Source organism: Colossoma macropomum, unplaced genomic scaffold (assembly GCF_904425465.1).
Source record: "Colossoma macropomum unplaced genomic scaffold, Colossoma_macropomum, whole genome shotgun sequence".
NCBI classification, from domain to species: Eukaryota; Metazoa; Chordata; class Actinopteri; order Characiformes; family Serrasalmidae; genus Colossoma; species Colossoma macropomum.
In genome coordinates this window covers 21,114,029-21,140,063 of record NW_023494806.1, presented here as the reverse complement: position 1 = coordinate 21,140,063, position 26,035 = coordinate 21,114,029, and the positions used below count along the sequence as shown (strand labels likewise).

General features: G+C 40.3%; 1 protein-coding gene across 1 annotated transcript; it reads right to left on the bottom strand.

Annotated features, from left to right (window-relative positions):
• On the bottom strand, positions 1 to 26,035 carry ankrd13a (ankyrin repeat domain 13A). Its single transcript, XM_036599238.1, has 15 exons — positions 25,709 to 26,035; positions 23,500 to 23,635; positions 16,457 to 16,581; positions 14,788 to 14,833; positions 13,803 to 13,946; positions 13,083 to 13,272; positions 12,253 to 12,319; positions 11,124 to 11,205; positions 8,935 to 8,996; positions 7,719 to 7,849; positions 7,375 to 7,532; positions 5,936 to 6,082; positions 5,229 to 5,401; positions 3,992 to 4,053; positions 1 to 3,907 (listed from the first exon to the last, which is right to left on the bottom strand). Exons 1-15 carry the CDS (start codon positions 25,811 to 25,813, stop codon positions 3,718 to 3,720), a joined length of 1,818 nt encoding a protein of 605 aa, XP_036455131.1. The 5' UTR covers positions 25,814 to 26,035; the 3' UTR covers positions 1 to 3,717.

Below are 26,035 nucleotides of genomic sequence, written 5' to 3'. Positions count from 1 at the left end.
TTAAGTCATATAAAGTGCTTTTATTTAACTGAAAACATTTTTTTTCCTCAAACAGACATCACAGTTTACAAATGCCTTCTGGATTTCTTCAGCATGATTAGATTTTACCGTATTCTCAGTTCAAACAGGACAGTTATTTGAAAACAATTAGCCTTTGCTAACCCTGATATGGCAAAGCTCATTAGGTCATTTGGCAATTAGTTCCTTGAAAGTTAGAGAGAGAAACCCAGGAAAACACCAGATATAAAAGGTCTCATTCAGAAGATCTGGACTTGCTGCCTATGCCCTGCTGTTTATCGTCCATCACAGCCATCCTGTCATTTGTTGCTTATGTAGCCTACGTACAGTATAAGATCAAGAAACAATTATTTTCTGTTATAAAACGAGCCATAAACTGGAAATATTCACTCGCACTGCTGTAGGTTTGGTCTGTTGCACTAAGAGCAGCTACAATATCAGTAAAAGTGGTGCAGCGAACTGAATCAATATCATCGCATGTAAAATTTCTTACGAAAGCAAACTGATATTAAAAAAAACAAAAACTGGTGACAGATAATGGAAGCTGAGCCCTAACTCCACTTGCCAGACACCTTCAGAGGCTCATTAGGCCATATAACCCAAACAAAGCCTCGCCCTCTACAGAAACCAGACAAAACATTTTTTGCGTTGGTTGCTTTTGAGCTAGAAGCTGAAGGAAAGCACCTCTACAGCGCAACAGTAAGCCTTGTTTTAGAATACCACAGAACAAGCTCGCCCGCATTCTCCACCTTCATCAACATCCTGCTGAACCACCAGCAGTTCAAACCACCGGTCAGAACTTAAAGCCACAGCTTGGCGAATAACTCGATTCACAGTTTTTTCTCCATTAGCCAAAATGTAGCTGACCAGCCAAGATGTATTTGGTGTTGTTAGTTTTGCCATATTAGCTATGAGGCTAATGCAATGGATGTAGTCCAATTACAATTATAACTGCAATTATTTGAGCTGATTACAATTATTTTCCACAGTTCTAACATTTCACAATATGTTTATGCTGCAACAAACAACTGGCCTCATTCACCATCTCTTCCCAGATTTTCTCTTGAATGTGTTCTTCAGAAGAGTCCTAAGACAAAGTCTACGTCAGATTCATGACGTGTTCTTAAACCACAGAATTATTCCCACCTTTGAGTGTGTAGATTCTGAACAAATCCCAAATAAGAAAACTCTGGTGAATCTCAGAATCTTCGTGAAAACTGCATAAGTGGGTTTTAAGAAAATAATTCGTCTTAAGAACGGTTGGTGAATGAGGCCCTTTGTGAACTGGGTGTGTTATCATCAGTTGGGTTTAGACAAATACACTTAAAAGAAAGCCGAAAACACATTTACTGAGATGCGTAATCGGGTCTTAAGAAAACCAACGTCTGTGATACAACACCAACAAAAAGCTAGAGAGCGGCGGTGAGTAATGTTTGTTTATTTGAGCTTGAACTATTTCTATTTATACAGCTGGGATAGGCTCCAGCACCCCACCGTGACCCAGAAGGATAAGCGGTTTAGATGATGGATAGATGGATGGATGTTTCTATTTATTTTGAGTTACTCAAGTGTCGACAGCGAGGAAGCAAGCTAGCCAAAACTGAACATTTCTGGCTTGGATCAAAATCACAATGATAAAAAAAAAGACAATCAAATGTTCAATCGCAGTTACTCATCTCGCCATTGATCATTAGCTAAAACATCATGATCGTGATTGGCCTAACTGGAAGCTCACCAACAAGCCTTGTAGCTCCTAAAATCACCAAACATCATGCCTTGACTGATCAGCTCCATCTCGGGTCCATTTTTTTTTTTTTTGACAAACTATCGTTTTCGATACTCAAGCTGTGCTACAAGGTTCCTCTCCATGTTCCATAGCTGCGGTGCCGATAGCTGGAGAGCAGAAAACAAGGCAAAGATGATAAAAGCTTGAGGCCTATTTGCATCACTAAGTCTACGGTAGAAGAGTTCAGAGCAGGACGAAGGCTCGTCTTTCACAGTGAGGAGGCACGGTGGTTTTAGTATTGCTTTCGGAGTTGAGGCGCTCTCGTCTGAAGCTGTCTGACGACACCCACACGAACAGGTTGGATATGTGGAAGCCCTCGGCCTAGGGCCGTCCAACGCTCGTCCTGGAGACTGACCGCCCTGCAGAGTGCAGTCCCAAATCCAGTCCAGTGTATCCGTGTAAAAGGGGCTGGACAGTATATCATTTGTTAGCTTATATCATAGAATTGGCTTCTGCAATACTGACATGTTTTTGCAATATGTAGGTATTTGGAGGTGACTTCTCCATGGTGGTAGATATCTAGGAGCGGTTGGTATAGTGTAGTCGGTAACACCGCTGCCTTCTACACTACAGACTGGGGTTCAATCCCCCACCTATGAAAGCACACTACACTACACCGATAAGAGTCCTTGGGCAAGACTCCTAAGACTGCCTTCGCCTACCTGTGTAAAAATGATCAAACTGTTAGTCGCTCTGGATAAGAGCGTCTGCCAAATGCCGTAAATGTAAATGTGCAGGGATGACCAATACAAGGTTTTAATGACTCTTAAGATCCATTTGGTCTGAACACCACTGGCTTCTATGACCTTAATCAGCTGGATCAGGCGAGTTAGATGGGAAGTGACTGGTAGATCCACAGTAATGGACTGGACTTAACCTTTGCAGGGCGGTAGATCTCTAATTAACTTAACTCCATTTTCCAAGCATGGGGAACCAAGCCCCATGGATACTTGACAGAACATTCTGTTCTCAACTGCATTGCCCTGTCCATGCCCCGCCCACAAATGAGTTTTTCATAGCATTCTTTGTGAGGTTGGACAAGCTTTACACAACACTGGTAGAAATCTCATTCAGCCTAATGAGAAACAATTTATATCACAATACCAACAATTACATTGGGTTGCATTCTCATTAGACTAAATGGATAATTCTAAATGTAGGTATTGTGATATAAACCGAGTCTGTTCTACAGTTTCTCAATAGGTTGAATGAATAACTGGCTCTAAATGTAGGTATTGTGATATAAACTGAGTCTGTTCTACAGTTTCTCAATAGGTCGAATGGGATTTTGTACCAGTTTTCTGTAAAGCAACTAAACAACATCAGTTCTGAAAGCACGCATTTGTGGGCGGAGCCTAGAAAGGACATTACCAAACACTTTTTCAGGAACCAAGAAGAACCCTGAGATACTGTGATGATAGGAAAGCTCATGATAAACCAAACAGGCCTTACTTTTACAGTTCTGCTACTCAAACCACAAATATAAACACCCACGCTCGCGCACAGAACACACACACACAGACCCACACACACCAGATTTGGCCTTTCAGGGACACATACGAGCACACACTCTGTTATCAACGTAATCTCAAAGAAGCAGCTCAGAACTCCTCTCAGAATCTCAGGAGAGGCCGAAAAAGAGTTATCCTTAGAAGACGCAGTAAATCTTTAAAAAATAAGCTTCTGTGATCATCAAATATGAGTTAAAGGAACCACATACTTAAACTTGAGGCTAAGAAAGGAGTTTCTTCCTTAACGAAACTTTACTAAAACACGCAGGCGTACGCTAGTGAGTGGCAGAGTAGGAAGTGGCTGGCTGCATCAGAACTTGAGTGCAGACGAAGAGATCTGAGGTTTATGGCAACGATGGGAAACAGACTCTCCCTTTAGTCCTTCCCCGTCCCCTTGTCCTCTCATTTCTCCGTCAGCGAGAGCTGCAGAATCCTCTCCAACTCCTCCTCCTCTTCTCTCCGCCTCTTCTCCTCCTCCTCCTGAGCGCGGGCGGACAGCTCTATGGCCAGACGCAGGTCCGAGTCTGGGCTGGAAGTGGAGCCTGAGCTGGTGGGCGTGGTGTCCAGGTCTGGGACGCCTTCCGAGACGGTCCTGCAGGGATGAACGCGGGGTTAAAACGGAGTTTCTGAATTTCACATGCATAAAAATAAAGAGGACAGAGAGAGTGACACTCACGCATCACTGAGGCTGTTCACCATGCTTTGTGTCAGAATTCCATTAGAATCACCCCAAGAGTCCTAGAAAAGGAGAACAAAAACATACGACACACTCAAATAGATGGTTCTTCAAGGGTCCTTAGTAAAGAAAATGGTTCTATGTATTAGGTTGAATGAACCTAATATATAAAACACCCTTACAAAACACTTAAAGAACCGTTTGCATGATTCAGATTGATAGAGAATGTGCTGTTCTATATGGAACCTTTTTGAAAAGGGTTCTATATAGCACCAAAAAGGGCTCTTCTATTGTTACAATGTCAAGCTTGTTACAATAAAAGAAGATAGAACCATTTTCTTTACCAAAGAAGAACCATTTTTAAGAGTGTAGGTCTCGGTGTAAAAGTAATGATAATAATCGAAATCACACATTTTCTCAGTAAATCATTTGAAAGAATTATGCTCAAATGATGCTGTTCTGTTACCTCAAACCTGTATTTGTGGCAAACAACTTGCAAGACTACTTTGGTACACTAGGTGGCGAAGTGCCATCTAGTGTACCTATTCATTAGAGAAGAAGTCTAGCTATTCACTTGCAACAGCAAGGTTTTTATCAGTAAAACTATTACTAAAATTAAAACTATCTGTGGAAAAAAACTTGTTAACTGTAATGAAAAAATAAAAAAGTTTTTAAAAACATGCTGTAAAAACATATGCTATAATGCTTACGCTAACTAGTTTTACATATATTCCTTTATCTATTATGTAAAAAACATTATTATAAATGGTTGCTGTTGGGATGGAATCTTTTATCTCCATTTGTGTAGTGTTCACATTTTTTTTTCCGGACTTCCAAAATGCCAGCCGTTTTAAATAATAAATATGTATATATATATATATATATATATATATATATATATATATAATATATATATATAATAACAAAAATGATCCAATGGTCCAAAATCTTGTTCCATTAACTTACACGCAAAGTGCAAAATAGGAGGTTTTGTCCCAGCAGCGACAACATGCATCTATACATATCCAAGCTATTTTGTGTATCACACCATTAGGAAATCCTTACAATTACTGATAATTATTGATAGTATAATAATTAAAAATGATACAGAAAAATATATTGTGATAAGAATTTTAGCCAAATCACCAATCAGTGTACTTTAAAATACATGTTATTGTGTTGATAAAGCATAAACACATACAGCTCACGTTATATCATACACACAGACATATCTGACCTGTGGGCTGTAGCCGCTGGACTCCAGCAGGCTCTGGTGAATGGCGTACTGCAGCAGCTCCTCGTCGTGGCTGGACACCTGGTGACGGGGTGCACTGTGTCTGTTTCCCCCACGGAGGCGGTAGTGAGCAGGAACAGTGAACACAGAGGGGCACACTTGGAAAGGTGCAAGGCCTGGATAGAACAGCAAACAGAGCTGTGAGGGGACTCCATAGGTTTGGTCATTTCCAGCAGAGAACACACCTGAGCTCAGGTAAAGAGGACTATACAGGAAGCTTCAGGTCTGATGCTGCTTTGCATGCTTTTGGATTTTATTTGCCAACCTAAAAGTTGCACTTGAACATCTCTTTGAGTCCGAATTACAATAGGGCACTTTCAAAAAACAAGTTTCGGACTTGCTGCTTAACAAGGGAAAGTTTGGGAGCTCAGCAGTAAGTAATTATTTATTTTTTCAAACAAAAAAATTAAGGAAAGCAAAATAAAGCCTAGCTAATTAACGTTACGCTAACGTTAGCAGCGAATTTAACAAACATGCACAGCTACCAAATCCTGCATATTTCCAATTCTAGACAGATTTATAATTACAACTTTGCAAATGGAAAACACGACCATGTGAAGGTAGCATCATATAACAATACAACAACAACATTATTCATGCTTTCGGTACCGTGATGTCAGTGGACCCTAACGTTAGCTAGTGTGATGTACCTGAGGCTTCGCTGCCCTCTCCTGGGCTCTTGTCCGTTGGTGACGGCGTAGCAGCCGATTTACTTGCGTCTGCAGGCTCTTCCGTACTGCACTGGTTGACGTTTCCAAACGTGATGCGAGCGTTGAGCACGTGGAACAAAGGAATTTCTGCCGAAAAATGAAAACAAGGTGAGATGTTACCTTGTGTTCTTCACCTACACTGTTACAATATGAATGAAGGATAATCCAATGTAGTCATATCCAGTTCCATCTACTAGCTAGGACCCTATCACTCTCTCCACCACTTTTTCAAACACTAACACAGCATCACTGGTCAGCTCAACACGCTTGGAGAAGAACACTACTAATTTTGCTTAACGGACACCACTGATGGCTGGAAGGACAATTATGCTCTTTCTTATGCTCAATTTTCTGAGCACAGGGCCAAAGCTTAGATGTTTGCAGCACTCAAGAGCCCCACTGTTAATTTCTTAAGACAACCAATTTTTATTTATTTCCTTCATATTGTGTGAACGTCACATAATGAGCAGACCTGTGAACACAGTCCATTACTTATAAAGTCTGGTTACAAGAACAGACGTTAGAAGCGTTTTTTCCTTTTTCTATAGTTACTGTTTTTGAATTATGAAGTTTTGGACAAAATTGGAAAAAAGTACTTTTCATACAGAAATCTGTATAAAATATCTATCATTCCTATTTTTTTTCTTTTCTACATCACTTGCACACATTGTGTGTAAATTTCATGATGAAGGGACCGACAGAAAAGCTCCAAAATCACTTTGAAACAAAATATCTTTACATTAATTTCAAGTTATAACATTTTTGCTTCTTTGTTTTTCATCTGGGTGGCGATGCTAGTCAAAACAGCTTTAAACAGTGTATAGGGCGTCACGATCATTAATTTTAGCTGATGCTAAATTGTCACAAGTAATTTATGACTTAATTCTATTTTCTTCTTCACTGAATGCACAAATGTGTACAGTTACACAGAATCATGCACAGAGTCAAGCAAAGCTATATGAGATTGAAAATATAAGCAAAAACACTTCTACTAGCATGCAAGCTAAAACCATTAGAAATAGCTACACAGCTAACAAATACTCTGGTGCTCAACATTACTCAGCGTTGCCCCCAACATGTTAAGAGCACAAGTTAGAACGTTTTTGTTATCATGAGTCCCAAGAAGTCTCAATGAACGCATGTGCTGCTTACTGTGGAATATTAAATAATGTGATCGTCTCAAATAATTGCGATTAGGCGTTCATGTAATAATTGTTACAGGCCTAATAGTGGAACTCAGGTCACTATCGGCTGAAGACGACAGCTCCTTCAGCTTCTTTGTTTTCTTTTCTTTCTGTAAACCATCCAAGCTCTGTGAACCCCTTCGACCATCGCGGCTTCTCAAAGCAGAGAAGCTTTTCTCGTCTTTCTTCACCTACCGATCTTGACGGGGAAGCCTGGGGGGAAGCGGAGGGTGATGAAGTCTCGGAGACGGGCGAAGTGCGTGCTGGTTCGGGCCATCAGGTCGATGATGGGGGTCACCTGCTCCACCAGTGAGAGGGGGTGCTCCTCACTCATCCACAGCGTACCCTTAAACCTGGCAAACGCAAACAGCCGCTCTATAGAACAACCAGCAAGTCCACTGAGGAAGCCCATGTGACCTATTATGCTGCATAGCGTGTAGCAAATCGCAAACACCTTTTTCTGTATTGTGTCCTCACTTACAGTTCTGTCTCTTAACTGTGTGTCACTGTGATATGAAAACCTCTTTAAACGTCTTCACCTTTGGGTTCTGATGGTGAGCTCGATGGGTCGGCCGATGTCTCTGTCTTTCAGGTCAAAGTCTGGATTGAAATACTCCTCTGGAGTGATGGCTGTGGGGTTCGTGGCCGTGGCGTACTCCAGAGTCAAATCCTGCCGAAAGGATTCAACACAATCACTTCATTTCAGTCTTGGTTACTATCATTTCCTAAATGCCATAAGCAAGAACAGCAACTGGCTGGTTTTCCAAACCCAGATTAAACCAAAGTTGAGAATACATTGGACTTTTAATGGTGAAACACTTTGGCAGTTTAGGGCAACACTACATTTGATCCATGTAAAAAAAAAAAATAGCCCAGACAAACGTGGCCCTAAATAGGTAAATAAATTGTGCCATTCAACAATAGAGCATTCTGCAGCCCTTTAGAACTGTTCCAAAATTACCTGGAACAACCCATTTCCAAAAAAGTTGGGACGCTGTGAAAAATGTAAATAAAAACAAAAAGCAATGATGTGCAAATCATTTAAACCCTATATTTCATTGAATATAGTACAAAGACAACATATCGAATGTTAAAACTGAGAAAATTTATTGCTTTTTGAAAAACATTTGCCCATTTTGAATTTGATGGCAACAAGACGTTCCAAAAAAGTTGGGATGAGGGCGACAAAAGGCTGGTAAAGATGTGTAATGCTTAAAAAAAACACCTGGAGGTTAATTGGCAACAGGTCAATAACATGACATTCAGAAGTAACTAAAGTGACCGGCCTGCAGTCCAGACCTGTCACCCACTGATAACATTTAGTGCATTATGAAATGAAAAATATGACAAAGGAGACATCAGAACCGTTGAGCAGCTGAAATCCTATATCAACAAGATGGGAAAACATTTACATTTTCAAAACTACAGCAGTGTCTCCTCAGTTCCCAAACGCTTACAGACTGTTGGCAAAAGAAGAGGTGTTGAAACACAGTGGTAAACAGGCCCCCGTCCCAACTTTTTTGGAACATGTTGTTGGCATTAAATTCAAAATGGGCATATATTTTTCAAAAAACAATCACATTTCTCAGTTTCAACATTTGAGATGTTGTCTTTGAGGTATGATTTGCACATCATTGCATCCTATTTTCATTTACATTCTGCACAGCGTCCCAACTTTTTTGGAAATGGGGTTGTACTTTACATTAATAGAAAAGGCTTTATTTAAGAGACTGTGTGTCCACAAACAGGCCTCACCCCTTGAGCGCTGATCTGCTGCTCTACTGTCCCAAGAAAAGATTCCAGGATGTTCCTTTCACCTACATCAAAGAGGAACAATTAAAATCCACAATCTGAATCAGTGGATCTCATTCACCCTGGTTTACTGCAGCGGTAACTTAACTGGTGGTTTTACTAACTTTTTTTAAAAATAAACAGGACTTTTGACTGTGCACTTTTATTTTGAAATGCATCTGATTTTCCACAACTTGTGCTTGACACCTGTAGCTGCTGAACTTAATGTTATACAGTAAAATGTAAACCTGGAGTCAAAATTAAAGTCAATTTTAATAGGAAATGTCTGCACCTCTAAAGGCAGCTAAGTGTTTTCTCTCAGTGATAGGTGGTGATGGTGGTGGTGGTGGCAGGAGGCGGAGGTTGAAACATGATATTATTGGTTAACATTATTTTGACCTGACCACTGGTGCACAGTGCCATAATAAAAAAAAATCTAAAGTCATCACATTTTGATGGAAGATTACAGAAAAACAAGAATTTAGTCTTTTAAATGATGAGATTAATTTTAGCGCTTAATATGACCAAAGACCAGAACTAACACGACAAAAAGGATGAATTTTAATTCAGTTTGAGTTAAAGGCGCAATCCCATTTCACCCCTCGCCCCTACCGCCGAGCCCTATCCCTCCGTTTGGCTCGTTCATGTCTAGGGGTAGGGTGTCCTGATCCTCGTTGAGATAGAGGGGTAGGGTGAAGTGTTAGGGCTACGTGACCGGTTATTTTCAGAGACACACTCCAAACAGAGTGTTATGAGTAAAAAAAGAAAAACAGGCAAGGTGGCTGAACAAGAAACCAAAGAAACACACAAATGTGAGAATTTTCTCCGTTAAAAACTACAATAACCATCGTATTATCTTAGTTTAATGTCGTTGTGGCCCTTTTCTCAGTAGTACGCTGATGTCTCGGTAGCTAGCTAGATAAATTTCCTGTTCCTGTTGCCATTCTTGTGTTGGAAACCACAGTAATTTATGGCCCCTCCTGCTTCACTGCTTTAGAATACAAGGCACGCACAAAACAAGTCATATGTAAAAGCCAACAAGCTCACTTAGATCAGGGTACTGCGCCTCATTCGTCAGACACGTGACCATGACCAGCTGTGAAAGAATTATAAAGACAGCAAGCGAACGACAACGACAAACCCAAAGCTAAAAAACAAGTTCCGCCTTACTGCTCTGCACCTGGCAAAGTACTGATCTATTCTACTTGGTAAAGTATGATGAAAAACCAGTACATTTCACTTATTCATCTAATCAAGTTAGCCAAGTACTTCTTTGTACAGCAGCGTTTGGCCAGAACGAGCATCAAACTCCCGTGTCTCTTTTGCCCGGGGCCGTATTACAGAAACGTCTTATGTTTTTGTCTTAAGATCTGAAGGTTCAGATAAGGTTTTTCACAAATTCCTACTACAGAAGCAAAACTTATCCTAATTTTGGAATCTTCTCTTAAAGCATCTTATCTCACATTAGGAAGTCTTAACTTACTCAATCAAAGTCATCAATCAACTGTCAGGTCTATTACCTAGCAACCCACTATACAGGCACAGCAGAACTACGCTGCCTGTCACGGCATAAAACGATAGAAACAGACGTTTTAATCAGAAGTTAAGACACTTCTGGGGTTTGTCTTAAAATTAGGACAGTATTTAGGAGGTTTAGTCTAGTTAAGATGTTTCTGTTTTCTAATCTGGAGTTAGTGATAAGACTATAAAGTCAGGAACTGTTATTCTGTAATAGCTTCTGTCCTGAATTCAGTCCTAACTGAAGTTGTCATGGTGACTAAACAGATAAGCTTTCAGAGTTAAGAAGTTTCTGTAATACAGAAAATTAAAATCAAAGCTTATAAACATTTGGGAATAAAACTCTTGTAAATAAAGACAAATGTGAGTCCGTCCGACTAGTTGAGAGACTAGTTGTTGTTTCCTGATTGAACTCTGGGCTCTTCAGGTGTGCAGTCAGGTGTGAAAGGGAAAGTACCTGAACATTGCAGGTGTAATTGAAGGGAAATTCCAGGTTTAGGACTGACGTAAAGGACTTAATGAAAATGAAAACAGACCAGGCTCTTCACAGCAAATACACTACACTGAATCCCAGAGAATCAAATCGCATGCATGTTATTTTTAAACAGGTTACATAACATTAAATATTGAGGTACTTTTTATTCGGGCCTTCTCTTCATCAGTGAGGTGCTCTGTCCTCGTCCGAATCACGAGGTTCACATTGTTGACTGAGAACACCTGCCAAAAAAACAAACAAACAAATAAATAAATAAATAAATAAGTAACAAAGTAACACTGCTCTTATTGTCAGGGACAGAGTGCTTTGTTTTGAAAGGAAATCTTTATTATTAACACGTATTATTAAGTCATTCAGAGTGGTTTGGTGTCAAATGCTCTGTTCTAGAGAAACTTACAGAGTCAGAATTGTTCACAGTGGTGGTGATAGGAACCAGACGTCCACCTCTAAAAGCTCCCTCACAGACAGCTATTACATGAACTGGTTATGAATTCACTGCCTGATGTCTTGAGTTTTATGATAATTTTGAGAAGAGTTAACACATTCATGGTGGAGGGATACATGCAGGGTGTTGTGAGACAAAATAGTCCCCAAAGAAAACTTATTTTTTTCATATTTATCACTAATTAACCATCATCAGTATCACATATAAAACCTCAGAAGACTCGTGTAGGTTCACTGGTGGTTTTGGAAAGTAAATAAAAGGTCTATATTTGTGTTGTAGTCGTGGCGACCCCTGGTTCCTCTCACCATCACTGTAAAGAGTCTCTACAATCAACCATTTCACACCAAACCACTCTGAATCACTCTGTTTACATCTCAACCACTGAAGTATTCACAATTTCTAAAAAAAAAAGTGGTAAAATTCTGCTTTAACTGGTGGTTCACAGCACCAAACACCAATTTTGAAAAGTGCGCTAATTTTACAAATGCAGGAACAAGTAATGGAATACAGACAAAAACGTAATATAGCCAGTCCTTTCTGTGTGTTTGTGTTTTAAAATGAGGACAGAGGCGTATGGTCAAATGACATGCTTTGTTAAATATGACATTTTTCTGCAATTTTAGAACTTCTATTTATTTACTAATTGCAAATAAACAGTAATTAACCAATAAATTGTGCAGAAGTGTGGTCTCTGTAGAGGATGTGTTCACTTATTTTCACTTAGAACATCAAAAAAACATCGTTCGACTGGGGGCTCCCAAACTTTTGCATTCTAATTTAATTCTAATGCTGCAGCATCCGTCTAATCAATGAGAGCACCCACCTTCGCTTCGAATCCGTTCACCACTTCTGTTCTGTCTGTTCTCCAGCCCCAGATTCCAGATTTACACCTGGATACACAATCAACGTCACAAAATCAGTGCGCCAGACCTCCCACCACTTACTCAGCTGTCAACCTGACATGCTGTATAGTTTCCTGAAGAGAGGGGGTGGAGCCGTATTGGCAACAACTTTTTTACCACATAAGATATGCATCACAAAGTCTGATAAACAGTAAGACATCCTACAGTGGAAATTCAGGACCCACACTGTGAAAATCTGAATTTTCCTCACTTTTTTTAAATGATGTGGTTTGTGAACATTGTTAAAGTTTTGTTTTATTGAAAATTATTATTATTTTTATGTTCCATTCACTCCCCAGTACATACATAGAAACTAAACAGCTTGTTTTGCATTGACTGCTTTTATGCTGTCACAAAAACCAACACATTCACACATATCCGCCTATTCAGCCAGTGAGTAGCCCTGCCCACTCACTGTGAAGTTATAAGGAGTGTTTCAGCCCACACTGCTTTTCAAATGAGCCACAATGGAATGCAGTGCAGCCAATCACAACAGGGCTTATTTACATATGTCAGCCTTAAAGGCGCAGTTTCAAAAACAGCCTTTTTAATTCTAAGGGATAAAGAGAGGTTGGAAAATGGTCATGTAGAACTTGGAAAGTGGTCCACAGATGTCATAAGTGGGCTTCAGCGAAATAAATAAAATACAAGGAAAATGTACTGTATGGGCCCTAAAGACGATTTGACAGGACATCTCTGAGTCTCTGATGTAGTTTTCACCAAACTATTCATTCTAAGGAACGAGGGTCACCTCTCGAAGGAGATGTCCTTGGTGTCCAGGTAAGTGTTGATGATGGGCGTGGTCAGTCGCTTGGCTACTTCCTGCTCGTTGGGCTGCATGGAGTCGAGCGTGACCTCCTCGATCTCTCGGGAGATGTCGAAGCTCTCTGTGTCCACCACCTCCTCATCATGGTTCACCTCCATCAGCTCAGCACAGCTGTCTGGACACACAGACACACAGCGGGTCTTTACTGTAACTGTGAAGTTGCCAGTCTTATGCTGTCAATTCAGTGCACAGCAGTGTTATCTGCATTTCCTTTTAAGGTGGAATGGATCATTTGAAGAAGCTGGTGAATAAGAAGCTTCAGCCTCCAGAGTAAACTAAGCAAATCAGTTTCTTTTTACATTCATGGTTAATATTGTAAAAAAATATCATGAAATGTGTTACATAAAAACAGAATTATAATCAAATATATCACAGCATTGGCACAGATTTCATTACAATAATAATATACTATCAGCAGCTTAGCCGCACAGCTAAACTTGCAGCTCATGCCACTTATGAATATTACACGTCTGTTAGCTCACTGTACAAGGCTTCCACACTAAAACACCAGAAGGCTGAGCACAGTAAAACTAGCAGCTCTGCAATGATTCCCTCATCTAGACGACATTTTCAAAGCTATGATAATCAAGCAGGTGCACAAGCAGCGCTGAGTACAGGTGTGTCGGTGTGCACTGTGGTTTGTACCATCTCCTTTAAAGATGTAGCTGCGTCTCCCTCGAATCCAGGTCATGTTCTCGAAGCCCAGCAGGGTGGCGTCCACTCTCAAACTGGCTCCGCTCTTCCAGATCCGGCACACGTCGCTCGGACACACGCGGGACACCAGCGGGACTGAGATCAGACAGGACAACACAAAATACCACATTAAACAATAAACAATCATTATTAATTTTTACGTGATCGTTTTCAAACCTCTGCAAATTAGAATTAAACCGGCTGCTTTTGTAAATGTGCCTTTAAATCTGGTATATGTAAATTACCTTGGTTTGATTGGTTGGTCTGTAATGGGCTTAATTCCGAAAGCAGTCCTGGCTGAAACGCACACTACCACTCAAAACTTTGGGGTCATAATAACTGCTATTCAGTAATAACTGATACAGTGTAGACTGGAATGCTATAAACTAGAAACCAAAACTTTAACCAGCACTTCATCCACAATTTACAGTATTTTGGGAACAACATACACAGGTGGGGTTTGGTAAAAAAAAAAAAATAAAGTGTTATTAAATAATAAGCTAGAATTTTCTGGTTATTGGAATTTGTTGTCACAAAAATACCATGAACAGCTGTTTAATTAGCGAGATTTGGTCACCGGTTTTCGAATATGAGGCTCTGTGGTTGTCAGTTTCTGTATAATTTCATTCTCAATGCTGTTCAGACTTCCAGCTCCGTTTATCATCAACAACGTCTTCATTTTTACAAGATCCTACAAACTGTTTTAAACTGGTTTGGACAAACTGGTTTCATCGTAGAATCTTTTTATACATACATCTTCGAAGAAAGATATGGGGTGGGGCTAAACTGCTGCAGGCCGGATGGGTGGGGCTAAATTGCTGCAGGCTGGGTGGGCGGGGCTAAACCGTCTAAAATTCTGTCTCAACAAACAGCTTTGATCAGACTGAAGAAAATCAGACAGAAGCATTCCAGTCTGTGGGCTGTAACTGGTACTTACTCCAACTGGTGAACTCCCACTTCATCTCCATGTAGAAATCTGGAGACTGGAGAAAAGAGAAACTTTATATTAGGATCACTGCAAAACCTCATTTAAAGGATTTAGTTGCATGAAACAGCCAATCAAAACACTGATAATGCAACACAGGATCACAGCAAACGACATCAATTCAAACGACTGGGTTCACCAGATTAATGGGCAAGAAAATAAAACAGAAGATGTTTTATTGGATGATGGAAAATTAGATTCTCCTGATTAACTTTATGTAATTAAACTTTGTTTAATGTAAACAACACGTCACAGATAACTTCATACAGAGAGAACAATATCAAAAAATATATGATGCTAATTTGGATGACTAGCAAAGTAATAAATTGTGTTGCATGCAACTTTGTTCCTGAACTGTCAAACTGCACAGAAATAAATGTTACATGCAACTAGTTGCATGGAAGTTCCACTGTGTAAAGCCAGCCTTAGGTTACTTCATAACATGTTTAAAACACTAACGTCTTGAGCTGGCTTTGTTGCTCGGCTTGTGTTCACTGATGGTTTAATGAACTCAGAAGTGTACGAAGACATTCTGGATGCATGCAAACCTGCAGTCGTTTGCAAAGAACTAATGATCTGACACTCACCAGCCGCCGTCTGAGAGAACACTTTGTCAAATGAAATAACTGTTTAAAATGAATCCCACTCGGTTTGACATTTTATTTCCCAGCACAATCAACATTTTCATTTTTAAGTAGGGCACAACTGTCCAAATACTTTTTAGGGCCGCTGTAACAAACGTGAACTATTCAGATGTGTCAACCTGGAGCTCCGTAAGTTTAGATTTGTTCCCTCTTGAATTTCACAGTCCAGAGGCACTAAGGCTTACAGAGGCACTGACACAGGAGAGAGAGCATCTCTGATTATCATGCAGGAGTAACGGATTTGCCTGGTGTAGAACTCAAAGTGTGAAGTGCAGCACTTTGGTGATCTTCCTGCTCAAACACACGATTCAACTGAATGACTGACTTTAGTTGTTTCGTTTGAACAGGCAAATCACCAAACTGTGCTGGACGGTGGCCTCCAGGACCGGAACTGGACACACTTACAGATAGCGAGATGGAGGAAGGGAGGGGACGTGAAGGGAGGGGACGTGATGTATGGGAACAAATCTCAGCCTAGAACTGTTTCACTGTAGCTCTGATATTTATAGTAATGAAATTAAGAAACCTTGAAGCGTCAACCTGAACGTTCACTGCTTCTGCATAAAATGCTGTAATTTAATATTAAGAAAGGCTTTCAGTTGTGCTGTGGGTAGAAAGTTGGCCAACTGTTGTAAACTAACTCTAACCAACCATTAGTTCACTCAGGTTAAATGATGTTAGCCAACTCTGGAAAAAACACTGCTTTACATTATTTTGTAATCAGTTTCCATGGTAAATTTCCATCGCAGTTTCCTCTAGTAAACTGCTGTTACCCACTTCTGACAAACTGCTGTTAGCCAAGTATGACCTGTAGGAACGTGAGAACCTCAGTCTGTTATATGTAGACAGCTGGCTAACCTGGTAGCCAGATGCATTTCCTCTAAAGTAGCTAACTAAGTGACCTGGTTGGAGCTAAAATAAAAACTCTGCGATAACAGTCAACATTCTTGATCGTCCTGAGCTGACCCGACACTGACCTCTCGGATCTTGCACAGTAATTCTGGCACGCCCCCCAGCGCGGTGGAGGCTTTGAGGTAATCACGCCGCTGCAGGACCAGCTGCACCATCTCCGGGTCTCCGGTACTGACCGCCTCCTGGAGGACTGGAAGAGCAGAACACAGGTAAAAATCCATATGTTTTATAAGCCTGCGAGTGTCTTTATGTGACAGTGGTACGTTCCACATGTACTACACACACGGACCGGCCACTTCATTAAACCCTCCTCACTGCTTCTACACACTGACCATATAGGAGCACTTAGTAGTTCTACAGTTACAGACTGTAGTCCATCTGTTTCTCTGCATGCTTTGTTACCCTGTTCTTCAGTGGTCAGGACCCCCATGGACCCTAACAGAGCAGGTACTATTTGGGTGGTGGATCATTCTCAGCACTGCAGTAACACTGAAGTGGTGGTGGTGTGTTAGTGTGTGTTGTGCTGGTCTGAGTGGATCAGACACAGCAGTGCTGCTGGAGTTTTTAAACACCTCAGTGTCACTGCTGGACTGAGAATAGTCCACCAACCAAAAACATCCAGCCAACAGCATCCTGTGGGCAGCGTCCTGTGACCACTGATGAAGGACTAGAGGATGACCAACACAAACTGTGCAGCAGCAGATGAGCTATCGTCTCTGACTTCACATCTACAAGGTGGACTTACAAGGTAGGGGTGTCTAATAGAGTGGACAGTGAGTGGACACAGTGTTTAAAGACTCCAGCAGCACAGCTGTGTGTGATCCACTCGTACCAGCGCAACACGCACTAACACACCACCACCACGTCAGTGTTACTGCAGTGCTGAGAATGATCCACCGCCCAAATAGTACATGCTCTGAGAGGGTCTATGGGGGTCCTGACCACTGAAGAACAGGGTAAAAGGGGGCTAACAAAGTATGCAGAGAAACAGATGGACTACAGTCTGTAACTGTAGAACTACAAAGTGCACCTATATAGTAAGTGGAGCTGATAAAATGGACAATGAGGGTAGAAACAAGGAGGTGGTCATAAATAATATGCATAGTAATAAAATAATAATACCCATATGTAATATATATGTAAATATCTATAGGTATAAGAATTTTCTGAGCGTAACTCAACGACTAATACTATCTTTAACCTCAGGATCCAAAACAAATGTTTTCTTAAACAACAAAACATGGCGCTTGTGTACAAACTGCCATGTCCTCACAAGGCAGCTACCTCTGCTTTTCCTGCACAGTCACAGTGTGTTAAGTCCCAAACATATACAAAAACAAACACGCTACATTCCTATGTCACACAAATGAACACACCATGTCCCAGTCAGACTATAAGTCAGTCAGCACCATAAACAGAGGCCTGTTCAAACACTGCAGGACCCGAAAAACTAAAGCTGTAGTCGGAGTAGAAACATAGCCTGAACAGACACTTATTAAAGCTCCTCTACAGTGAATTTGCTTTTGAACAGCTGCTTTTACATCTCGTTTAATTATTTCTCACTTGCAGCTCATTGAAACGTGCAGAGAAATCATGTTTAAAGTGCAGATTCAGAGCTTTCAGTTGGTACAGAAAGTAAACCAATGTAAATGTAGTTCATCATGCAGCCCGATGTTGCCTCAGGGCAACAAACACTGTCCTCACTTTACAACTACATTATACATATTTAAGGACACTGACAGGGTTAACAATAAAGGGCAGAGTTTGAGTAAGTCAGTAAAAAAGCATGTATTTGGTCACACTGTCTCTTAGTTTGCACTTTTAAACCTCTTTTTAACATTCAATATCATTTTTTAGTTATGCGACTTTGCAGAAATACGTCGCCTAGAAGCAACACTGTGTGACAGTGGAAGGGATTTAATGAGTCACAAGCCAGGTCTCACCACTTTCCGAAATCGCGGATCTATATTATTTCATCCCATTGTCGCACAATGTTGCCTCAAGGCAACATACACCAAAAGGACCCCTTCACACATAATTATTCAAAAAATGTTTCTGAATGTAATAATCAGGTCAATTTTATGGAAGAAAAGCGATTTTTTTTAAATGCTCTATTAAGGTGTGCAGTAGAGGGTTAACTCAATGGTGAAGCCACATTACAGTAACCGGTCTGGAGGTGGAGGGGTTAACGCACTCGGGGGGAGGTCGGTATCAGGAGATGATTATTAGTTTCTTTGCCTTCTGCACTGAGAAACCTCTCAACTTCCTCGTGGCTTGTTTTGGTTTCTTTTATCTGATCGAGTTTTTCTCAGTGAACAGTCAAGCGTGCAGGGCACTGACTTTCACCCTCACCCACACAAACCTGCAGCTGCTTCCACACGCTCTGCATTCAACTCCTCTGCATTCAACTCCTCTGCATTCAACTCCTCTGCATTCAACTCCTCTGCATTCAACTCCTCTGCATTCAACTCCCCTGCATTCAACTCCCCTGCATTCAACTCCCCTGCATTCAACTCCCCTGCATTCAACTCCCCTGCATTCACTCCCCTGCATTCACTCCTCTGCATTCAACTCCCCTGCATTCAACTCCCCTGCATTCAACTCCCCTGCATTCAACTCCCCTGCATTCAACTCCTCTGCATTCAACTCCCCTGCATTCAACTCCTCTGCATTCAACTCCCCTGCATTCAACTCCCCTGCATTCAACTCCCCTGCAATCAACTCCCCTGCATTCAACTCCCCTGCATTCAACTGCTCTACGACTCTCTCAGCTCATTACTGAGTTATTAAATGGCTGCAGTAATGAAATATGGTATATGGTATATGTGCCTAATCATGAATGGAACCTTCTATTATCATGATGATATTTACAAAATGCTAATTTGCAGCTACTCACTTTATTTCATACTTCATTGACTAAACTGTTCATCTAATCTTAAGACTTATTCAGTAACTAACAACATTCAGCAACTACTGTAAATTATTCAGTATCCACTACAAATTATTCGGTATCTACTATGAATTATTCAGCATTTGCTATAAATTAGTCAGTATCTACTAAAATTTATTCAGTATCTACTATGAATTATTCAGTATCCACTACAAATTATTCAGCATCTACTATAAATTATTCGGTATCTACTATAAATTATTCAGCATATACTATAAATTACTCAGTATCCACTATGAATTATTCAGTATCTACTATGAATTATTCAGTATCTGCTATTAATTATTCAGCATCTGCTATTAATTATTCAGTATCTGCTATTAATAATTCAGCATCTGCTATTAATAATTCAGCATCTGCTATTAATTATTCAGCATCTGCTATGAATTATTCAGTATCTACTGTAAATTATTAAGTATCTAATATGAATAACTCAACATTTATGAATTATTCAGTGTCTATTACAGATTATTCAGTAACATTTATGAATTATTCTGTATCTACTATATACAGTCTGGATTATTCTGTAACTACTGTAGATTTTTTCAGTAATTACTATAAATTATTTAGTGAATACTATTAATTATTATTAGTATATATTTAAAATCCAGTACCTACTATAAATTACTCAGTAACTTAAGAATTAGGCACCATCAACTAAGAAACTAGTGCTGGGAAGAATGAACTCTACCCTTATTATACTTCAGAAGTAGAACATCAGTCCATCAATTATCTGTTCACTCCTTCGTTACTTGTATACGGAACGAATCGCCTCAGGTCATTTGCAGGTAAACATCCCTTTCACTCTAAGCAGCTGGTGTGAAGAGGACTGAGAAAGTCCTGAGGCAGCTGGGCTGCTTTATTATGTGCTGACTGAGGCGTTAAATGGTCCTGCAGTGCTGCTTCTTCCGGAGTTCAGCGGCTCATAATTAAAATCTACAAACATCATCAGCCATGAACATCTTGCATCAGAGAACACAGAGAAAGAGGAACCACAGTTCTAAATCCAGTTTAGCTGGTGAGACCAGCACTAACACAGATGCACACAGTGACTGTACTTACCGCACTGAAAACAATGAATAAACCAAAAAATATAATGTGTACAGTTTTACCCCAAATCAGCCACGACATGTTTAGGGTCTGAATTTATGAGGCTAATAAAGGCTAAATAAACAAGTCTATTAGAGATTACTGAGGCAAGTATGTGCATGAAGTTAGCACAACAGGTGGCTAAAAGCCTTCAGGTTACTGGGTTAGCATGATGCTAATTGTATGCCTAAATTATCAGACACTTGCCTCAAACTGTGTGAAGTTGTTCAGTATCTCTAATAGACTCGCATATGTAGTTTCTAACATTGTATGACACATTGAGTGTGTTTACATGCACTCAGTAATCTGATATCTGCAGAAAATCAGATTTTGTCAGTGATCTAATCATCACAATTACATTCACTTGAGTAATCAGATAATAAGGAAACTCCGGGTCTACATGAGTCAGGCAGTAATCGGATTTCTGCCTTGCATCCAGCCAATAACCTCACAGAAGAAGACGAGACATAAACAGAATATAAAACTCAAACTTCATGCCGCAGCTTTTTAAAAAACATCGAGTCACTTTATCTGAAAATACGAACAAACATGATCTAGAAGATGAAGAATATTTAAGTCCTTCATTTCGTCAAGCATGTATTCGGTTTCAGCGTCGCTCCAAAAGTGTTTTGCTGCGTCTCGCGGCGACGCTGCTCGCTTATTTCCGGTACCATCGTCTGTTTTTGCTCATGCACAGACTGAGAAATCCGAAAGAAATCAGAGTAAGAGTCTAACATGCACTGAGAAATCTGATTAGTGAGCTAAAATCCAGCTCTCTTTATTTCTTAATCGGATTTCTAGCCCTTCCTCCCTTCTACGAAATCAGAGTATACTGTTTACATGACCATTTGAATAATCAGACAACTGCAGAAATCTGAATATGATCGGATTACTGAGTGCATGTAAACACACTCATTGTTATCTATAAGTATGGACAACAGAACGATGTGGAAAAAATGCATCACAATACTTTCTTTTCACAATTCATGACATGCATCACGATATTTCGTTTATCTAAGTGCCACCTATAAAAATACTTTAGTTGTAATAATAATAATAATAATAATAATGATAATAATAATAATAACAACGATAATAATAATAAAGCTACAGTTACAATGATTTTTACAATGAATGCTAAATTCATGTCTCAAAATATTGCTAACACTGCCTTTAGCTATGCTACATATTTTAGCCCATTTTTATAGCTGAGTAAGTTACACTTAAGCAAGTCTATCAGAGATTACTTAACAACTCCACACGGTCTCAGGAGAATGTGTGTGGATTCAAGTATGCAGTTAGCATGATGCTAATTTGGTGAGTGTATAAGCTCCCATTACTCATTAGCTACATTAGCCTCACAGCTCCAGTGCTGCACACTTAAAAAGATGGTTCCTTAAGGGTTATTTAGTAAAAAAAAAAATCTCAAAGAACGCTGTCGCATGATAAAAGGGTTCTTTGCATCATGAAAGTGTTCTTCAAAATGTGCTTTCTGAAACGGGTTCTATATAGCACCCAAAAGGTTCTTCTTTTGATACAGTGTCAGGCTTGCAACAATAGAAGAATCCTTCTCGGGTGCTATACAGAGCTCTCCTCAAAAAGGTTCTATACAGAACCATCTACAGCACATTCTGAAGGAACCCTTTCATGATGCAAAGAACACTTCAATCATGCAAAGTGTTCTTTGAGTGTTACTTTGTAGAGGGTTTCTCTTTACTAAAGAACCCTTAAAGAACCTTCTATTTTAAGAGTGCACAATAAAGAAGCAAACTCCAGTCTAGGGGTGTTTGTGGGCACTCGAGTAGTCATTCGGATTCACGAAAGTATCTTAAGAAAGAAAATCTTCTTAAATGTGTGTTTTCATAACTTTATTCTTAAGGAAAAAAAGTTATGAAAATTTGTTATTCTTCAAATAACTTCTTAAGAATTACCTCATTTTCTTTTCTTAACTATATTTATTAAGATTAATTTTAAGAAGACGTGGTATTCTTGAAAATATTATCTTCTTAAATGTTTTCTTAACCTTACGACAGACTCACACTTGTATGAGAAAATAATGAAGATTTACTCACGAAAATCTTAAGAAAATAATTTAGATCATCTTGAGAGAATATTTGACAGCTTCTTAGGTTTTTTTGAACTTTCTAGTGTTTGTCTGAAGAACCTTCGCAAGATTTTTCTTAAGAAAGCATTCATGAATCCAGGCCCTGAACTGATTCTTAAAGGGGAACTCCACGCCCAAAATTTCTGCATAAATAAATGGTTAAGATGTAAACAGAGTCATTCAGAGTGGTTTGGTGTGAAACGCTCTGTTCTAGAGAAACTTACAGGGTCAGTATTGGTTACAGTGGTGGTGATAGGAACCAGACGTCCACCTCTAAAAGCTCCCTCACAGAAAGGTATTATACGAAATGGTTATGAATTCACTGTCTGATGTCTGAGACACTGTTTTACTACAGTTATGAGAAAGTTTTGGTCCAAAACATGTATGTTAAAATCCATTCATGGTGGAGGGATACATGCAGGATGTTGTGAGGAAAGACAAAAGAAAACTTGTTTTCAGATTTATCACTATTTTACCTTCATCAGTATTTCATATAAAACTCAGAAGACTTGTGTAGGTTCACTGGTGGTTTAGGATAGTAAATAAAATGTCTATATTTGTGTTGTAGTCATGGTGACCCCTGGTTCCTATCACCACCACTATAAAGAAATCTGAGTCTCTACAATCAACCATTTCACACCAAACCACTCTGAATGACTCTGTTTACATCTCAAACACTGAATTATACAGAAATTCCTTTTAATCGAGTGGACTTTGTTCAGTTCCATCTCTGCTAGCCATTTTTTTTCCCCACAGGGTAACATCTTTTCTGTAGCTCTGCACAGACGAGCGTCAACATTTTAAGCTTAATGCATCAACTTTTAACAATGTCAACTATTTTCATTACACAACACACACACACACACACACACACACACACACACCCTTACAGTGAAATACCTCACTATTCTGTGACGACTGACATGAACCTACAACAGTGCCTGAACTCTCTGTGTGACACCCACCAGTCCAGTTTTTGGCGTTTTCTTTGGTCACCTCGGCGCCATGTCTCAGCAGCACTCTGACAGACTCCAGGTGTCCCAGTGACACGGCCAGGTGTAGCGGGGTCCGGCCTCGGGGGTCCACCTCCTCTACGTTATGCTGTAACCCAAACAGAAACAAAAGTGCATGTGTTTACTTCACAGAATAGTGCAACAATCATCAGGTGATGAATCTAAAAATAACTAAACATACCTTAAAGAACTGGGTAAAAGTCAGAGACCCTTTTGTTTCATTTCCAGTGAAAACATTAAGTCATTAAGTACAAGTTATTTATTTTTCAGTGTCACAAAAAATATATATATATTTAACAGGAAACCACAGAAAATGTCATTTTTTCCAGTATCTAGTGTTCTCCTTTTGCCTTTATTACAGCTTCCATTCTTTCCATGAGACTCGCTTACAGCTTCTCAAAGAAACCTGCAGACACACCTCCAAAGTTCAGTCTCAGAAGTTGGTTGCACTTTCTGTTCATCCAGTGTTTCTTTTGAAATTTAGGGTATAATAGGAAGTTTGTCCACCTTTGCTTTAGTAACAGCCTCTAATCTTCTGAGAAGGCAGATGTTGGAACATTGCTGTGAGGATTTGATTGCATTCAGCCACAAGAGCATTAGTGGGGTCAGATACTGGTGTTGGATGATCAGTTCTGGTCCGCTCCAACTTAGGGGAGCCTAGTCCTGGTCCTGGAGATCTACCACCCTTCAGAGTTTACCCTAGTCTAACACACCTGATCCGGGTAATGAAGGCCTTCAGGGGCTTCTGAATATTAGTTGGTGTGTTGGATGTGAACTCTCAAGACTGGTAGAACTCCAAAACCATGGATGGAGCTTCATAACTCCAGAGAACACAGTTCCACTGCTCCACAGCCCAGTGCTGGGGGCCTTTATACCCCTCTAGCCCTCGCTTAGCTTTGGGCACGGTGACCTTAGGCTCATGTGTGGCTGTATGAGTGTGATATTAATGTAGGTGATCTAAAGGGATTTGACTGAACCGATCTACAAGTGTATGAGCAACTTGATCTCGATGTAGCTACCCTAATATACTCTAATTGGCCATTTCACTGAAACCACTTTCTAGTATTTACACTTACTGTCTATTTTATCAGCTCCACTGACCACATAGGAGGACTCTGTAGTTCTACAGTTACAGACTGCAGTCCATCTGTTTCTCTGTGTACTTTGTTAGCCCCCTTTCACCCTGTTCTTCAGTGGTCAGGACCCCCATGGACCCTCACAGAGCAGGTATTATTTGGGTGGTGGATCATTCCCAGCACTGCAGTAACACTGATGTGGTGGTGGTGTGTTAGTGTGTGTTGTGCTGGTGCGAGTGGATCAGACACAGCAGTGCTGCTGGAGTCTTTAAACACTGTGTCCACTCACTGTCCACTCTATTAGACACTCCTACCTTGTCAGTCCACCTTGTAGATGTAAAGTCAGAGACAATAGCTCATCTGCTGCTGCACAGTTTGTGTTGGTCATCCTGTAGTCCTTCATCGGTGGTCACAGGACGGCTGGATGTTTCTGGTTCTCAGTCCAGCAGTGACACTGAGGTGTTTAAAACCCCAGCAGCACTGCTGTGTCTGATCCACTCAGACCAGCGCAACACACACTAACACACCACCACCACGTCAGTGTCACTGCTGAGGATGATCCACCACCCTGCTGTGTGGGGGTCCTGCTAAACTACTGGTAATGTTACTTCGTAATATCGTTAATCTTAATGTGACTGACTGATCTAAAAGGTATTAGCTCGACTGAATGCCTCTGTTTACACTGTGCAGCCCAGCTTCTCTTATCCAGCTAACGGATATTTGACCTTAATCTCTAATATTTCTGTACAACTAAACTCCATTTATAACAGTCAGTCTTCACAGTACAGCCAGCTTACTGACCTCCCCAACAAAGCTAAAGCTAACGCTAACAACACTACCGGCTAACAGCTTCTTGTTCGAACTTTCCAGTTCCACCTTAAATAGTGCAGCAGCTATTATAGCGCCTCAGGCGCCAGAATGAAGCTGCTGCCCCATTTAAGGTGGAACGGGGAAGTTCGAAAAAGAAGCTGGCGACTGAGACTTTAGCTTCGTGCTAAAGGGGCTAGCTGTACTTAAAAAGAGTTATTAAAGGCCTTAAATGAAGAACAAGTAGTAAAGCTCCGCGTTTAGAGCGGATTTAGTACCGTGGGCAGCTCCTTTTCCAGGCTCCTGTAGTCATTCTCCCACACCAGGCAGTGCAGAGGAAACTTCAGCCTGAAATCCTCAGAGTCTTCAGTGCAGCTCAACATTTCTCCTCTCCTCTCCTCTCCTCTCCCTCCTTTTCCTCCTTCCTTCACGAAAAGCTGCCGCTGCTAAACCCAAAGCGAATATCCTTAACGTTTCTCCACATTGATTTAAATGTAAAAAATAACGTTATTCCGCTCAGCAGGGCTTCATTTCCTAACAGGAACTTTTCCAAAATAAAACTTCTGTACAAACAAACGAGGACGTGACAGGTCGAGACCATTATC

What these genes read in the sequence shown, in the direction of transcription:
- ankrd13a (XM_036599238.1), bottom strand. Translation starts at nt 25,813, where the DNA reads ATGTTGAGCTGCACTGAAGACTCTGAGGATTTCAGGCTGAAGTTTCCT. An exon ending in CTCACCATCAGAACCCAAAG is followed by an intron (nt 7,533 to 7,718) that starts GTGAAGACGTTT and finishes TGCGTTTGCCAG; the next exon opens with GTTTAAGGGTACGCTGTGGA. An exon ending in CCAGCGGCTACAGCCCACAG is followed by an intron (nt 4,054 to 5,228) that starts GTCAGATATGTC and finishes CTCCTTTTCTAG; the next exon opens with GACTCTTGGGGTGATTCTAA.